This window comes from Megalobrama amblycephala, linkage group LG18 (assembly GCF_018812025.1).
Source record: "Megalobrama amblycephala isolate DHTTF-2021 linkage group LG18, ASM1881202v1, whole genome shotgun sequence".
Lineage (NCBI taxonomy): Eukaryota > Metazoa > Chordata > Actinopteri > Cypriniformes > Xenocyprididae > Megalobrama > Megalobrama amblycephala.
Window position 1 is genome coordinate 37,685,516 of NC_063061.1, and position 18,130 is coordinate 37,703,645.

The window sequence follows — 18,130 nt, forward strand, 5'->3', positions numbered from 1 at the left end:
TGTAATTCATCTGTTGACCAGTGGTCAGGTTTTGAAGGCAGACTGTTTAATTATTATTCCACTGTAACTTTTTTTTCTTTGTTGTATCTGTATATTTAATATACTGCTGTAATTGAAACCATTACTAGTTTTAAAACTGTTTTTGGCTTTTTATAAAAAAACTAATAACAAACATTATTTTGCAGTTAAGACTGGTTATTTGTTTAAAGCAGCATTTAACCTTATTTATAGGGAATTTTATTGTTTTTATTGTGTTAAGTAAATGTCCTTCATTAAACAGTAAAAAGCTAAAGAAAATACAGAAGATTTTATGTAAAATCTTCTGTATTTTCTTTAGCTTTTTAATGTAAAATTATGGTTATAAACTATCTAATTTTTAATAAAATACAGTTTATAACCATAATTTTACATAAAATCTTTTGTATTTTCTTTAGCCTTTTAATGTGAAAAAAACTGTATTTTATTAAAAATTAAATCTTGTAAAAATAACGGTAATTTTCTGGCAGCAGGGGCGCCAGAAAAATACCATAAAATAACGGAGAATAGCCGTTATTTTAAGACATTTATTTTCCGTTAATTTAAGGTATTTTTTCTGGCGCCTCTGCTGCCAGAAAATTTCCGTTTTTTTTACGGGATTTTGTTTATTTAATTTTTAATAAAATACAGTTTATAAACATAATTTTACATAAAATCTTCTATATTCGTTAGCTTTTTAATGTAAAATTATGGTTATATACTGTATTTTATTAAAAATTCAATAAGAAAATCTGTCATTTTCTGGCAGCAGGGGTAAATTTCTCAACAGAGGATGATTAAACAACTCCACAACAGCATCCCCAGCTTCACTTATTACTAACCAGATTGACTTTATTTATGTTAGACATCAACAAAGGTTGTTATCGAGAATTAACAGAGGTTTAACTCTGTGTTTCCTTTGAAGTCACCATGGTGAATAGTTGTTCCATTAGTTGGGCTTTTAACTCTTATTATACATTTGTTTTTTCTGGCTGCTGTGACAGTGTGTTTGTTAAACACATTTGCAGTAATAAAGAAGCTAAAGCAAAATGACACCTGATGGTGGATGTCTGTTGATTGTTTTGTGGGCATTATGAAATGGACTGATGTCATGTGAATCTAACAATTGTGTTGTGATATTGATGCATTTACATTATAAACCCTGTACTTCAGCATGAGTTCTTTTAAATAAAAAAAAATCCCGTAAAAAACGGTAATTTTCTGGCAGCAGGGGCGCCAGAAAAATAACGGAAAATAAATGTCTTATTAAATGTCATAAAATAACGGTTATTTTACTTTATTTTACGCCAGAAAAATACCGTCTTTTTACAGGATTTTTTGATAGTTTATCTATGGTTTTTTTTTCTGACAGTATTTTTCTGTTTTTAAACGGACATTTTCTGGCGCCCCTGCTGCCAGAAAATTACCGTTTTTTTACGGGATTTTTTTTTTTTTTTTTTTTTTACAGTGTACTAGTGTGTCTCACAAACCAAAGCTCTCTGACTCCCATTCCAGACAGGGGCGCCCCGAGCTTAGAGATTCAGTTAGTCAGAAATAAGAATTGTAGCTTTTAGTTAAATAAGACAAAATAGAAATAGGGTTGATTGGTCATGGATGCATCAGGAACGATCCCAACGAAAATAAAGTTGTGACCCTAACTGGATTGGACCAGTATACAGGTGCTGGTCATATAATTAGAATATCATCAAAAACTTGATTTATTTCACTAATTCCATTCAAAAAGTGAAACTTGTATATTATATTCATTCATTACACACAGACTGATATATTTCAAATGTTTATTTATTTTTATTTTGACGATTATAACTGACAACTAAGGAAAATCCCAAATTCAGTATCTCAGAAAATTAGAATATTACTTAAGACCAATACAAAGAAAGGATTTTTAGAAATCTTGGCCAACTGAAAAGTATGAACATGAAAAGTATGAGCATGTACAGCACTCAATACTTAGTTGGGGCTCCTTTTGCCTGAATTACTGCAGCAATGCGGCGTGGCATGGAGTCGATCAGTCTGTGGCACTGCTCAGGTGTTATGAGAGCCCAGGTTGCTCTGATAGTGGCCTTCAGCTCTTCTGCATTGTTGAGTCTGGCATATCGCATCTTCCTCTTCACTATACCCCATAGATTTTCTATGGGGTTAAGGTCAGGCAAGTTTGCTGGCCAATTAAGAACAGGGATACCATGGTCCTTAAACCAGGTACTGGTAGCTTTGGCACTGTGTGCAGGTGCCAAGTCCTGTTGGAAAATGAAATCTGCATCTCCATAAAGCTGGTCAGCAGCAGGAAGCATGAAGTGCTCTAAAACTTCCTGGTATACGGCTGCGTTGACCTTGGACCTCAGAAAACACAGTGGACCAACACCAGCAGATGACATGGCACCCCAAACCATCACTGACTGTGGAAACTTTACACTGGACCTCAAGCAACGTGGATTGTGTGTCTCCTCTCTTCTTCCAGACTCTGGGACCCTGATTTCCAAAGGAAATGCAAAATTTACTTTCATCAGAGAATATAACTTTGGACCACTCAGCAGCAGTCCAGTCCTTTTTGTCTTTAGCCCAGGCGAGACGCTTCTAACGCTGTCTGTTGTTCAAGAGTGGCTTGACACAAGGAATGCGACAGCTGAAACCCATGTCTTGCGTAAATCTGTGCGTAGTGGTTCTTGAAGCTCTGACTCCAGCTGCAGTCCACTCTTTGTGAATCTCCCCCACATTTTTGAATGGGTTTTGTTTCACAATCCTCTCCAGTGTGCGGTTATCCCTATTGCTTGTACACTTTTTTCTACCACATCTTTTCCTTCCCTTCGCCTCTCTATTAATGTGCTTGGACACAGAGCTCTGTGAACAACCAGCCTCTTTTGCAATGACCTTTTGTGTCTTACCCTCCTTGTGCAAGGTATCAATGGTCGTCTTTTGGAAAACTGTCAAGTCAGCAGTCTTCCCCATGATTGTGTATCATACAGAACTAGACTGAGAGACCATTTAAAAGCCTTTGCAGGTGTTTTGAGTTAATTAGCTGATTAGAGTGTGGCACCAGGTGTCTTCGATATTTAACCTTTTCACAATATTCAAATTTTCTGAGATACTGAATTTGGGATTTTCCTTAGTTGTCAGTTATAATCATCAAAATTAAAAGAAATAAACATTTGAAATATATCAGTCTGTGTGTAATGAATGAATATAATATACAAGTTTCACTTTTTGAATGGAATTAGTGAAATAAATCAACTTTTTGATGATATTCTAATTATATGACCAGCACCTGTATGTAACTGTGATTTTGGAGTATACTTTGCAGTTTCATCAAGCAGAAGCCAAAGCTGTGTTGTTTAAAGATCGCCGCCTTCATCTATTTCAGGTGAGTATTAACTTTGACTAAGATATGGCTGACAAATTGAGTAACTTGATCAGTAACTTGATCAGTCCCGATACAGATAATGAGGTAGAAGAGAGTAAACGCTGTAAGCAGCTCTGCTCTGAAGCCCTCACTTCAAAAAGACAGAGATTATTAAGAAAATGGTTAGTCAGGGTTTTGATTCTGATTGGAAAGTTAAACAACAACTTGACTGGCTACAAACAAAGGAAGAACCAGAAAAATTCACATTTTTAGCTGTTTGTGCTTATTCGTGGATTTCTAAAATGGGTGGGGTGCCATTAACCCCTGATGGAAAAATCCCAGAAGTAACTGCACTGTAAAAAAAAAATCCCATAAAAAAACTGTAATTTTCTGGCAGCAGGGGTGCCAGAAAATGTCCGTTTTTGATCTTCTGCTGTCCAATCACAGTGCTGCTGTAATCAATAATGTAAATCTAACTCAGAGATTGAGCTCTAAATGAGTTCAGTGATTCAGGTCAAATAATGATTATGTGAAAACATGACCAACACCACCTGGTTATCTTTCCTCTTTGCTTGACTAGCTGTTACAACAGCCCAAACAAAATCTAACATTAAACAGTCAAGGGTCAAGAGCCCGACTAAAGCAAACCCTCATCTCCACGATGGTGGCTTAAAAATTGTGATTTTCTCCTTTGGTGATTCTGCTTGTTATCATCAGGTATCTTCAATAATGGTCAATCATCACTCAATTAATCACTTATTTATCTCATTAACTTTATCACTGCTTCAGTGGGTGGAATAAAAAATATGGCAGGACTTTTACTTTCTGACCCCTGGTCTTTACACTTCTGTTAAATGATGACTCGCATCATCATCATCAACATCTAACGTTAACCATCAGCACCGGATCACACAGTCTCTTGACGTTTATGCCATACCAAAGGCGCTTTATAAACACTCATTTATAGCAGCCGGAGAACTCTTGATGCAATGAAACAAATCAACAAATGACAACCAAAATCAAAATCAAACCCACAGAAGCTCGTGAACAGTTTTGAAGTGGCTGTGCGCAAGTTATAATCATTCACAAGCCGAGTGATCATACTCTAAACATAATGTTAATTATTACACAAAAACCAAATACAAAACTCAGCTAAGTATGTGATTATTTTGAGTGAAAGGCAGTGGGTTTATTTAGTGACATTATTACATTTGCTAGTCGTCTTCCCTCACCTTCTCAACCAAGGCGAAAATTGGTTGAGAAGGCCATCCCCCCCAATGGCGACATTTTTCACAATCACGACAGAAAATCAAAATACTGCTCTAACTTCACTAGTGGCAGCGCGATATAAACAAACCCAGACTAGAACTGAACACGGCGGGACGGCAACTTCACACCCTCTATATCTGCCTCCTCGATGGCAGGAAAGTCTTTTAATTCAGCGGAAAAGTCGCTTCTCTTCATAACATAAGGATCGCGTCCAACATATATGTTGTGATGTTCTGTTTATACCTTTCTAAACCAGCAAAGGAAGTACTTTTCCGCATCTCTTCCATTCTAATTTTCACTGCTTGCTCTCCACCGGAATTTTGCGCGTCACCAGAACTACGTGATTGCAAACAACCAATATGAACCTGTAAATGCTCTGGGGGGATGCATGTGTTCCTTTAATATGATAAGTAGAGAGCATAATAGGCCAGCCAGACAGTATTGTTTGAATGTAGTAGTGGAATTTTGATTAGCATTTGCATTGAAATTATAATACTTTGATGGATAATACTTAGATCTCTACCCTCGACACATGATCTACCACCCTGTCTATTCTTTCAGTTTATCTACTACAATATAAGACCCATTTGTATTATTCACTTATTATTTTTTTTACTTTTTCCATTTCAGAATCCCAAGATCTCATCGGACCACCCCACTGGATGTACGCAAAGACATGATTGCACATTTCTCAGTAAAGACGAAGAGAGAGGACACTGCAGATGCTGCAATAATGGATACACAAATACACTGTAGCAAGTGTAGCAATGTTTGTCTGTGCTTCTCAGATAAAAAGAACTTAGGCACTATCACTGCAAAACAAAGACTTCATTCAAACCACATTGAAAGTGATAGAAGAAAAAGTTTTATGAATAAATTTTTTTTCAATGTTTTTATTAATAAATGCTTATTCATAAAAAAACATGATTGTTGTGTGATTATTACTCATGATATATACTGTTAAGGGGCTATGTAAGCAATCAACCCTGCAAATTAATGCTTAAATGCTCTGTATATCTGTTCAGACAAAGAGAGTACAAATACAGAAATTCTGCTCCTACCTATAGGCCCAATGTTGCAATATTACAACATTTCCCTAAAGACTTACTAAAAAGTAAAAAAAAATTGAAAAATCTTTAATTTCTGCATCAGAGGCCTCCTAAAACAATATCTGAGAAGTCAAAAAAATTTGCTCTTTTTTTTTCTATATTTGGGTTTTACAAGGTTAATATTATGAACAGCAGCTACGCTAATTATTCTCCATTTGCTTTTCTGTTTTACCTCAGGACTCCTGTGCTGAGGTGACTAGAGAGTATCAGCTTCAGTTTGGATCCAGCCTCTTATGAACACTTCAGATGACCAACACATGTGAAGAGACTCCTGCGAGGACTTCAGATGAAGGAACATCTGGATCAACATGCGCATTCCCAAATTTCTATATCCTAATTATTGTTAACATTTAATCATTAATCTGCTAACAGTGATTGTAAATTAAATTGCCTAAATTATTATATTGTTAGCCAACTGCATGATTATATATGTACATTTCTGAAACCACATACATTGGACAGTCACCTCCAATAACAGATTACTGTAAATTGTAATGTTGACATTCATTCTCTGTAAGAAGAATGCATTGAAACGATATCTATTGTGAAAAGTACTATACAAATAATTGTGAATTGAATTGTTTTATTTGTGATTGAGTGTAGAGCAATTGCTATTGCATTAGCTTTACAATTGTTAGATTTTGATTGTTTTGTTTCTTTGCCATTTCTGATTACCCGTTGTGCTACTTTTGAATGTTTTCTAATAAACTTTGTTGTACATTTGCAATAAACACACTGTGGTGGTTGCTCTCTTGAGTTCTCCTCATCTCTTGCGAGATGATGGGGTTACAAAACATTTTTAAGGCATTTTACCAAGAAAAACAAGGACACTGACGGTTAAACGTATAATTTATTGGATCAGTGTTTGTATTTTTGTGTGTTCACATACGGGTCATTGATGTGCGCTCAGTGCTCCTGGCTGCTCATTGGGTAGAACCAGGACATCACAATACTGATAAACCGTAAATGTAGTCTGAAGATGTTCTGATCGGCTCAAAAAATGACCAGAAAAAAGAATCCTTAGAGCAGTTTTACTGACCCTGGGGTTGGTTTTAGTTTAGAAACCAAACAGAATTCATTTAAAGTGACTTTAATTGTTAATATTTTTTTCATTCCCCCACCAAGACCTGAATGAATCATTTAATCACTGAAAGATCATGTTCTCCAATCTCTGCCATTTGGGGATCATTGACTGTAGGCACCGATCAAAAGGATTCTCTCTCTTTGTTGACCTTAAGAAACAAATGGATCAACAAACCCCCAAGGTACAAGGTGTAAATTCCCCTCGTTATCAGGAAACTCGGACTTGTGACCCATCTCGAGGTGAAAATCACAGCAGGCCATCATGCTGTGAATTTCTACCCAGCTTTGCATTTCATAAGACATTCCAAAGTGTCCTGGCAGACAGTGGCCGTGGGGCCGCCACCCCCACTCGCAACTGCTGTCTCTGTCTACTTTTTTGTTGACAAGAACTGCGATTATTTAAACGCAGAATCGTCTCTTTAAGACAAAAAAAAAAAAAAAAAAAAACGGGAGACTTTTCAGACGCGCACTCCAACTTCGCCTCAGCGCCAGGCGCAAGTCAGACGCGCGCGGAAATGATACAGGTGCCACATGAGCTTCAGCAGAACAACAGTGAACGGCGAACATTATATATAGCTTACGCAAATGTTTCTCAACTGGTGGGTTGCAAGACCGCACACTTTTCAATCACGCGCAAATACGGCGCGCTGTACATTAATCGCTATAAATAAAACACAAAAGAAACTACGAGCATGCAACGTTGTAGTTCTGTCGTCTATTAAGTCATGAAATAACCATATATATATATATATATATATATATATGCCTCACACGTCTCTGGACTAAAATATTCTGCTATGTGAGATCACAATATAAGGCAATGTAATATGTAATTTTTTTAATGCATAAATAAATGTGAGAGCTGTGCATTTGTACTAGAATATGCTAATTTTGCATGAATTTATAAAGTACAAACAAAAATGTATCACATTTAAATGCATTCAATTTTACATTCTGGCATATATGTGCTTTTGACTTCTGCTTCCACATCAGCAAATGGGAATTCAAACGAGAACACTTTTTTTTCTCTTTGTACATAATGTTTAATTTAGGTATGATAGAACTGTTGCAATTATTTATTTTGACAATATAGAAAGTTAAACATTTAATGTTTACTTTTTTGGTTAGTTTTTGAAACAGACAAACTCAGAATTGTTGAAGTTCATTGATTATATACATAAAATTCAATGAAGGAATAATCTACAGTGTGTAGTTATCTGCATGTCTCATCCATGGAGATGCAACAATGGAGAACAAGCTATTGGGGGTTTTGAGAACCAGAACTGACTGAACAATTCAGCTATAGGGTGAGCCCCTTTATTAATATGCCTGCAAGTGAGGAATGAAAATTCACTCATCATTCCATGATCTAATTCACTATCTCAGTTAAAATTAAGTAGGCTACAAATTAACTGTATTCAGTTGTGTTGTAGGCACAGTTCAGTACATTATAGTCCAGTACATAAATAATTAAGATTGCTGGCTATTCTTTGGGTACAAAGACAATTTAGGAAATACTGCCAAAAAGACATGAACTTATCACCAAAAACAGCCTCTAGCATTTCATATGTATCAAGTATGCTTCTATTTTGTTTATGACACCTATGTAATTCTTTCTGTGTGTTTTTAAATGTTGATTACAGGTAAATTGAAAGAAAATCTACCTCAATTACAGAAAGTGTGTACTATTTGGTATGGTTGTGATGGATGAATGTTTGTCAGTATTTTGGTGAAAAAATGATTTTTGTAAAATGTACAGCTTTTGAACTAGTAAAGTTAAATTTTTAGAGTTCTGATTAAAATTCCTAAAAACTTGAGAACAAAAGGGCCATACGGACACTATGCTAATTACATGCAAGAACAGGAGCACAGGGCGTAGGACCCGCCCAAAACCATATCGGATTGGCTAAAACATCTGGAAAGGCGGAACCAACAAACTGTTTAAAATACGATGCCGCGCATTGGATTTTTGCTTTCACTTTCAAGTGCGCCTTTTCGTCTTGGCCTTCGCTGAGTCGACGGACCGACCATCATCCTGATTGCACGATCAACTTCTTCAAGAATTCACTCAAAGCCTGCAAGAACCTTCGTTGAAATTCACAGACAAAAGTCTTTTGTTCCAGCACCTTCTTGAGACGGACGTCGTCCTTCAGAAGTCTTGACTGAGCCACGCCGCTTCCTTCAACTCCGTCACGAAGGGAAAACTGCGTTTACAGGAGCAGCCAACACAAGTAAACACAAGTCTCCTAATTTTGCTGAGTTGGTGCAATTATATTTAGCAAATGAAACTATTGTTGAATTGCTAGTGTATTAATTCTCTCAGGTTGCGGTCAAAGAAACTTTGGAATCCATTTACCTTCAAACAATAACCTCTCCATTTTTCTGAAACTGAATGAATGTGTGTTTGTGTGTGCGTGTTTTTTTCCCCCGTTAAATTAGTTTGTGTGTTAGTAGTTTAGTTCAACAAATTCTTGTGTTGATTTTTCACGCATACAGTGTCTTGCGCTGTGCTAACCAAATTGCTGCCTTCACCATCACTGACAAGCCACGCAATATCGCGTTCATATCGCAGATGAATCGCCTTCGATAATGAACGCGATATTGCGTAGCTTGTCAGTGAACTACGGCTCTGGTTATTAAATGCCGCTCCATTTGAAATGCGCGTGACAATCGCATGCGATATATCGCCCAGCCCTATTCTGAATCATTTACGGTTAATCCGGTTCTTATTAAATTTAATTTAATTACAATTTTGATTAACTATTTGGGTTGATTCCTACAACATGAATGCATTTGAACATCTGCCCTCTCTTACTAGTTATTAGTAATGCCTGGACATTGTGGATGATTTTGCTAAATATGAGGCTTCTTCCTTAACCTGAGAATGTTATGGTACACCGTCTCTGTGTCTGCTTGATCAGCTGATGATTGATAGCTCTGAGGCTGCAGAATATTAATCTAATATTTTTTTTATTGATCAGGTCAGTGCTGTAGCAATGCATCACCTCCTTTCCATGTTTTTACTGCTAGCCATTATTGGGCAGCATGTGAACGTTCAGGCCACAGGAAGAAATTACAAATCAGTGTTGACCGTGTCTAACGGAATGTCCTGGGGGTCGTGGGGTCATCAGGACATGTGTCCAACTGGAATGTATGCTGCAGGATTCAGTCTGAGGGTAAGTTGGGCATTGACTATTTTGCTAATACACTGGTGGCTATAAGTGCTTCAGAAGTTAAAAACTGTGGAGTTGCAGTTAGTCACTTAATCTCCAGGGGCTAGTTGTTCAAAAAGTTTAATCTGGATCAAAATGATCTGGATTTGGACATCCCATATTTTGCTGTCCAGGATCAGGTAATCCATCTTACTTTTGTGCTGGTTTTTCAAAGCATAATGGGACTGAATCACCTTGATTCATCCTGATTTTTCAAATGACGAAATCCGGATTACTAGTGCCCTACAGAGCCCCTAAAGGGACATGTAAATAGAAAGAATATGAGATGGGGGGGATTTGAATTAAATATAATATTTTTGGGATTATTTTATGGCACCAAAATCTCTTTTACTTTACAGTACATTAGGTTACCGAAATGCTAAATATGACTACTGCTAATTTATTACTTTAACACTTAAGCTAATCAAGAGCAAAATAATAAAAATATATGTGTGTATTACATGATAAAAATGTTGTATTTTTGAGCAGTTTTAAAGTTTTAATACATTTTTGTTCCTGAAATCCACCCTTTTGATGGGATCAGTCATTCAAATTTTTTTAGATCAAAAGTATCCCAATCTTACTAAAAAGTTTGAACAACACAAACTGATGATTTTATTTAGATTAAAACTAAGATTGTATTTCGTGATCTAATCTGATTTCAGAATCCTTTTTTCTCCTTTTGAACAACCCATTTTTAAGATTTGATCTAATCTGATTTCTTTTGAACAACTGGCTCCTGCTGCACCTGTTTAAGATTTTTTAAGAGTCTGTAAAGAACATGAAGATAAATGTTACTATGAGAATTTAAATGTTACAATGGTTGGGCTAGTTTCAGCTCTTTCAATTGTCTTAATGTTGTTGTTGTTGTTGTCGTTTTTAAGGTGGAAAGTCATGTCTCTGGTGATTTTGATGATACAGCACTCAATGGGATTCGTCTTCACTGTGTATATTCGTCCAGAGTATCGGCCGCAAATGTTGTGTCCAACGCAGGACAGTAAGGGAGTCTGATTATTATCAATTCTTGCATTCAAGTGTTTAAGCTAGATAAGTGAATTGAGGATTTTCATGAAAATAATAATCAATTTGATCAAGAAACCTCTGTCTTTTCTTCAGCTGGGGTGAGTGGACAAATATCAAGTGGTGTCCTTCTGGATTCTTAAAGGCTTTCCAGCTGAGAGTCGAATCTGCCCAAGGAAAGGGTGATGATACGGCCGCAAACAACATCAGGTGAGAATGTCTGGATTTATTTTGCTATTTAAGGACTCTGTTTTCCTTCATCAAGCAGTTCAATTAATATCACACTCAGTCGTGCTGCTGATCGTGGTTGTGATTATGCCATAGGCTGCAGGTGATCATGTGACTGACATTCAATTACATATTTTATCATAATATTGTCACATTTAAATGTTCTCCAGGTTCAGCTGCAGTGATGGTGTTGTGCTGATGGGTGATGGCACAGGCTGGGGTGATTGGGGCAACTGGAGCCCAGCATGTGATGGAAGAGGAATCTGCGGCATCAAGACGCGGGTAGAAAATCCACAGGGGAACGGAGATGACACCGCTCTCAATGACGTGGAAATGTACTGCTGTGATTAAGGTGATGTGATCATAATCTAAACCTCAGACTGACAAATACTGCAGATCAACTAAATCTGTTTGTTCTTTCAGGTGTAGGAGGATGACAACAAGAACAGCAAGAAGACCAAATAGATTGTCATAACTGATCATCATACTATGATAATCTAACATGAACCATGTCATAAAACAGTTTTGTAAGGGATAATTCACATTTGCACAAAACAAAGAATCTGACTGGACATCATCCCACCCTAATATTGGAGTTCATATTATTTTATTCCTTCTAGAATGTTTCTTCTATTCTTCTATAGACTCTGAAACTTCTGCTGTCAGTCAAAATGGATGTCAAATATCAGCATTAAAGACTTTCTAAACAGAACCTTGTAGTGTCGCATTCTTTTACACACTTCACATCAGATCATTTATTACATTATCTGTCATGTGACCGATCTAAAGAGACTTGTATTGCACATGATTTTACTGGCAATTCAACGATCTCAGTGTTTGTCTAAAGTGTGTTTACGTGACTTTCACAATCATTTAGTTCTGCATTATAATAAACGCTGATTCTTTTGCTAACAGAGTATGATCTGTTTGTATTCATTTCTTCATGCAAATTATCATAAGACTTCAGAAGTCAAGTTGTGTGAAAATACTTTTAAATTCTTCTTGAAATAAAGTAATACAGATTTAGAACAACATGAGTGTGAGTGAGTAAATGATGACAGAATGTTTTTTAAGGTCGGTTTTACTATTTGCTTACTATTTTTAAACTTTTTAAAATTACAAAATCAGCTCAGCATTTTATTGGCATTTTACTGAGTTAAACACATTCCAAGGACACCATTGGTTAAACAAACGTATTTTTGTGTTGTTTTGATTTTCTAACCCTGCATTTTTGTTGTTTTCCAGTACAAATATCCAAACATTCTTAAGTCAAGATACATTTACTGGAGAAGCAAGAAAAAGTATCTGCCAATGGAGTTAAAAAATATAAACTTAATTCAGAGGGAAAACAAGATTTTTCATGAACCAATTAATTCCCAAAGTGTAAAATCAAATCCTGTCTTTTTTTTCTTCACATGACAGAATTTTTATGTCGACTATAAATGACATTAGCATTCCTTTGCCCATGAGCATTTAAAGATGCGTTTGACGCATACACACGTGCACCGTCCGTGGTCAACATCCTCCCCCCGGAACACAGTTTGGTCCCCCCATTTGAAAATGTCTCCTGTGCTCCTGGTTTGCTGTGCAGGTTGTACTCAGGACTAATGAAGCAGAGTGGGATTTACAAGCCTGCTTTGAGTGCACTGACTGGACCGTTTTTAAGGCTGCTGCCATGGACCGGGACGAGCTCATGGATTGTGAGGACCCCACAGCACTGTCCAATCAACAATTGGCCATTGATTTGACTTCTGAGTTTGAGTTTCTAGAGTTTATCCAGATTTTTTTTGGATCAAAGATATGCTAATCTTACTAAAAAGTTTTGAACAACACAAACTGATGATTTTATTCAGATTAAAACCAAGATTGGATTTTGTGATCTAATCTGATTTCAGAATCCTTTTTTTTCCCCCTTTTGAACAACCCATTTGATCCAATCTGATAGCTGAAATCAGATTACTTTTGAACAACTGGACCCTGCTGCACCTGCTTAAGATTTTTAAGGGTCTGTACTAAAGAACATAAAGATAAATGTTACTATGAGAATTTAAATGTTACAATGGTTGGGTTAGTTTCAGTTGTCTCAATGTTGTTGTTGTTTTAAGGCGAGACACCCCAGGTGAATAGGGTAAAAAAAATTAACTAATAGATATCACCATACTACCCCAGCTGATTGATTACATTAAAAATTGCAAACATTTTTTGTATTACAAATGTTCTAAAATGTAATGTTTAAATATGCAAATTAGCTGTTATCTAATTAAATATGCGCTAATTTGCATACATTTCTAGAACAAAAATCTGAATATTGGATGACATCAGGTTCAAATTGTTTAATTTTTTGAACATATTAAATTCAAAGGCTTTTACAGAGGGAATTTTGGATATCTCTTTTTATCACTCCATAAATCAGAAAATACTATCAACAGCCAGAAAAAAAAAAATATTTTCGCCATTTGTTTAGGAATAAAATGTTGTATAAAATCAGGCAAATTATATATCAACAAATCCTTCTGTAAAAACCTTCAGAATACAGATAGGAATAAAACTGTAAAGCTTGGTGTATGTAAGTTCTGCAGAAGTTGAGATTTCTGACTCAGAGCAGAAGAAAAAACTCATTTTGAGAAAACAGCCTTTAAAGATATTTACTGTAATTGAAATCTATAGATGCAAATAGATAAAGTGCTATAAAATATACACTTAAAAGTGTATTTTGGATGTTTTCTTTCCACCAGTCTGAAAAAACACTTTATAAAAAGCCAAAAAGTGCAAAATCTCAAAATTGACAGGTGCCTGAAAAAACAGTGTTTTTGCCTGTAGTGTCCCCCTTAAGGTGGAAAGACATAACCCTGATCGTCACTTTGATGATACAGCGCTCAATGGGATTCGTCTTCACTGTGTATATAAATGTGTATATAAATCCAGAGTATCATCAGGCAGATATGTTGTGTCCAACGCAGGACAGTAAGGGAGTCTGATTATTAACAATTCTTACATTCAAGTGTTTAAGCTAGATAAGTGAATTGAGGATTTTCTTGAAAATAATAATCAATTTGATCAAGAAACCTCTTTGTCTTTTCTTCAGCTGGGGTCAGTGGACAGATATCAAGTGGTGTCCTTCTGGATTCTTAAAAGCTTTCCAGCTGAGAGTCGAATCTGCCCAAGGAAATGGTGATGATACAGCCGCAAACAACATCAGGTGAGAATGTGCTGCTGTAAGTCATGCTGGATTTATTTTGCTATTTAAAGACTCTGTATTCCCTCATCAAGCAGTTCAATAAATATCCCACTCAGTCGTGCTGCTGATCGTGGTTGTGATTATGCCATAGGCTGCAGGTGATCATGTGACGCACGTCCTGATATTGCTGAGTTAGATGCGTTCCTGGGTCAGCATATTTTGTTGATCCTGGAACAACATTCTAATCTGAAAATTTAGTCTTAACCCTATTCCTACCCCTAAACCTAACCCTACCCATAAGTTGTCCCAAAAATCAGAGGGAAATGATAGATGAATAACACTGATGTAGAAGCACCAATTCATGATTTTAAGCCTAAACTTGACAATCTGTAAACTTGTCCCTCAAATCTGATTGGTTGATTTGAATGTTGTTCCAGGATCAACAAACCCAGGAACATGTTGAACTCAGCAAAATCAGGTTATGCATCATGTGACTGACATTCAATCCAGCAGCACAATTACATATTTTATCATAATATTGTCACATCTGAATTTTCTCCAGGTTCAGCTGCAGTGATGGTGTTGTGCTGACGGGTGACGGCACAGGCTGGGGTGATTGGGGCGACTGGAGCTCAGCGTGTGGTGGAAGAGGAATCTGCGGCATCAAGACGCGGGTAGAAAATCCACAGGGAAATGGAGATGACACCGCTCTCAATGACGCGCGCATATACTGCTGTGAATGAGGTGATGTGATCACAATCTAAACCTCAGACTGACACATACTGCAGATCAACTCAATCTGTTTGTTCTTTCAGGTGTAGGAGGATGACAACAAGAACAGCAAGAAGACCAATGGATTGTCATAATTGATCATCATACTATGATAAGCTAACATGAACCATGTCATACAACAGTTTTGTAAGGGATAATGCACAGTCAGTCGGTCATTATCACAAAACAAAGTCTAAAAGAATCTGAGGCTGACTGGACATCATCTCACCTATTATTGGAGTTGATATTATTTTATTCCTTCTAGTAAATTTCTTCTATTCTTCGAAAGACTCCCGAACTTCTGCTGTCAGTCAAAATGGGTGCCAAATATCAGCATTAAAGACTTTCTAAACAGAACCTTGTAGTTTCACATTCTTTTGCACAACACTTCACATCATTTATTAGATTAGTGCATGTGGCAGATGGTTATATCTAAAGCGACTTATAATGCATTCTTATCCGTTCATGCATTCCCTGGGAATGACCAGCATACTCTACAGCAGGGGTCAGCCACCTATTGCTGGAACATGAGCAAAAGGGAGAGAGGTGTATTTTATTCAGATAAAGTACCATGTATCTGCATACAGATTTACATTTTGAGGTAATCAATCCTCATAGTAGATTAGAATATAACTTTGGCAGCAAACAACAGGAGTATAAAAGCCAGAAGAGTTGATTTCCTCTTTGGATACTGATCATTAAACCCCCAACGCCTAGAAGCCCAGTGCTAATTCAAAGTGGAATTATTGTATTTTATACTTTAATGAAGTTTTATTTGTGTTACGGCCCATGTCCGAGTTAACAGCTCGTTTAAAATAATAAACACCAATTAGGACATGAACCGCACACATGCAAGACCCACAGACACCGGTAGTTAATTTTCAGGACAATAGATCGCCCTTGTTTAATTATAATAGAAAAAAAAGGACTAAACAATTCATAAATAATGTTGCAAACAAAATTAGACAAAATATTGACAAAGAAATTAACAGTTAACAGGTAGGGAAAAACAGCCAAAGAAACAAAGAACGCCTGCCTGGCTATTCTCACCAATAGTTCTTAGCTTCCGATAAAGCAAAAGAGTGAGTCTTCCGGGCCTCTGCTTCCTTCACTATACTTACTACATTAATAAACAGTGACCTGTTTAAGCAAATCCACTACCCGTTACTGTTAAAATTAAACATTAACCATATAAAGAAAACATATCGAACAAAACAATGAAAGATCAAGAATACAAACTAAACTACAACAAAACACAGACTAAGCGCGGCGCGCCCCATGAGAGCGGACGATAGATGTTCAAAAGGGACCGCAGCGAGGGAATCGCAGAGAGAGACACCGGCGAAACCAACCCAGCGAGAGAGAAAGACTCCATTGACGCCATCCACGCTATTTATGCCGGAAACTCAGTGACATCATCGTGCTTCCAACAATCCAAAACTTCATCGCCACCTATGGGTCTTTAAAAATAAAAACTACACAGCCACGTAACAATTTGCCTAGCCTGGGTGCCAGCCCGAACCCCGCCCACAACATTTTTTGGACGGGAAGTTCGGTCTGGACTCGATCCATTGTGGAGTAATTATGCTCGGCTCCCAGAAGGCCGAGCCAATCAAATTGCCAGGGCGGGCTTTAATCGATGATGGACAGGCTATCTGCGGTTACGTAACCACCCACGTCATCAAAGAGCGCTTGGGGAGTTTGATTGACAAGCGATCTAACCAATAAGAACGCCGCATCCGCCATTTTGTCCAACAAAGCAGTCAGGAGTTAGAAGATTAACATCGGTGGAGTTAAACTTGAAAAATTGTGCATATTGACGTCTTTCCGCGTTTGAAACAACATTCATTCTCATGTTCATTCATGTTTATTTGATGCTATAAATGGACTAGTAGGAAGAGATGATCGGTAGCCTCTTGAGCTGAGGCGCTACAGCAATCTGTCACGATCATGGTCACAACACATTAAAGAGCCACAAAAACGGTTTTTATTGTTTGAATTTTTTTAATAACTACACAGTTTGAAAGCTGGGACTTTGTTTAATATCATAAGTAACCTGCTCTGTCTCGTCTGTCGATGTGTTGTCAGTTTCCTTGCTCCGCGATGTATTTTCCACTCTGTGTGGCGTGACAGCGCCACGGCTTGTCGGACAAAGCAACAGTAACTAAGGGGGACGAGTCTTTGCGAAAGGTCAATTAGTTTGCAACAATGATGGCTGTTGAAGAACTGAGATGTGTAGATTCCGCCATCGCGTCCGTTATAGAAGATATCGACAGCGCATTAATTTTAAAAGATGAACAGAGGACCGCGATCAAGGCATTTGTCGATGGGAAAGATGTCTTTGCCGTCCTTCCTACAGGATTCGGCAAAAGTTTAATTTATCAGCTGGCCCCGATGGTCGCTAAGAAGAGTTCTGTTGACAACTATGCGTCGCTCAACATACGTCACTTACTCTGTAGCTCTGATTGGTTGTAGGTCTATCCAATTGAGGTCTTTCCTGGATCGGTTGAAATACGCCCCCATAATCAAAGCCCAATGGAGCAGTATCAGACTCATATTCTGACTAGAATTGAGTATGACCACGTCAGGCTACAATTTGCCTTTACATTTTTGTTTATTATAAAAAGAAAAGTAACCAAGAAAAATAAATTAATTGATTACAAAAACTGCCTACGGAGGCTTTAAGATATTTAGTGTTTTAAAGGTCCCGTTTTTCGTAGTTTTTTGAAGCTTTGATTGTGTTTATAGTGTGCAATAGAACATGTGTTCATGTGTCCCGTGTAAAAAAACACAGTATTTTTCACATAATTTACTTATCTGTATACCACTGTTTCCACTGTCATAAAAACGGGCTGATGACTTCCTTGTTCTATGAAGTCCCTCCTTC

The 18,130-nt window shown here is 37.1% G+C and overlaps 1 protein-coding gene across 3 annotated transcripts; it reads left to right on the plus strand.

Moving 5' to 3' along the window:
• Positions 1-8,333: 8,333 nt before the first annotated feature.
• On the plus strand, positions 8,334-16,029 carry LOC125252848 (vitelline membrane outer layer protein 1-like). Of its 3 annotated transcripts, XM_048166464.1 has the most exons (6): positions 8,334-9,065; positions 9,816-10,010; positions 10,931-11,043; positions 11,163-11,276; positions 11,465-11,646; positions 11,718-12,006. In XM_048166464.1, the coding sequence occupies exons 2-5, from the start codon at positions 9,831-9,833 to the stop codon at positions 11,643-11,645; spliced, it is 588 nt and encodes a 195-aa protein (XP_048022421.1). In that variant the 5' UTR covers positions 8,334-9,065; positions 9,816-9,830; the 3' UTR covers position 11,646; positions 11,718-12,006. The 3 variants fall into 3 exon arrangements, with proteins under 3 accessions (XP_048022421.1, XP_048022423.1, XP_048022422.1); XM_048166466.1 differs by lacking the exons at positions 11,465-11,646; positions 11,718-12,006 and adding an exon at positions 15,035-16,029; XM_048166465.1 differs by lacking the exons at positions 11,163-11,276; positions 11,465-11,646; positions 11,718-12,006 and adding exons at positions 14,380-14,493; positions 15,035-16,029.
• The last annotated feature ends 2,101 nt before the right edge of the window (positions 16,030-18,130 follow it).

Excerpts from the sequence above, each read along its gene's own strand:
- LOC125252848 (XM_048166466.1), top strand. The coding sequence starts at position 9,831 with ATGCATCACCTCCTTTCCATGTTTTTACTGCTAGCCATTATTGGGCAG. Across the intron at positions 10,011-10,930 it reads CTGCAGGATTCAGTCTGAGG|GTGGAAAGTCATGTCTCTGG; the intron begins GTAAGTTGGGCA and ends GTCGTTTTTAAG. Across the intron at positions 11,277-15,034 it reads ACGGCCGCAAACAACATCAG|GTTCAGCTGCAGTGATGGTG; the intron begins GTGAGAATGTCT and ends AATTTTCTCCAG.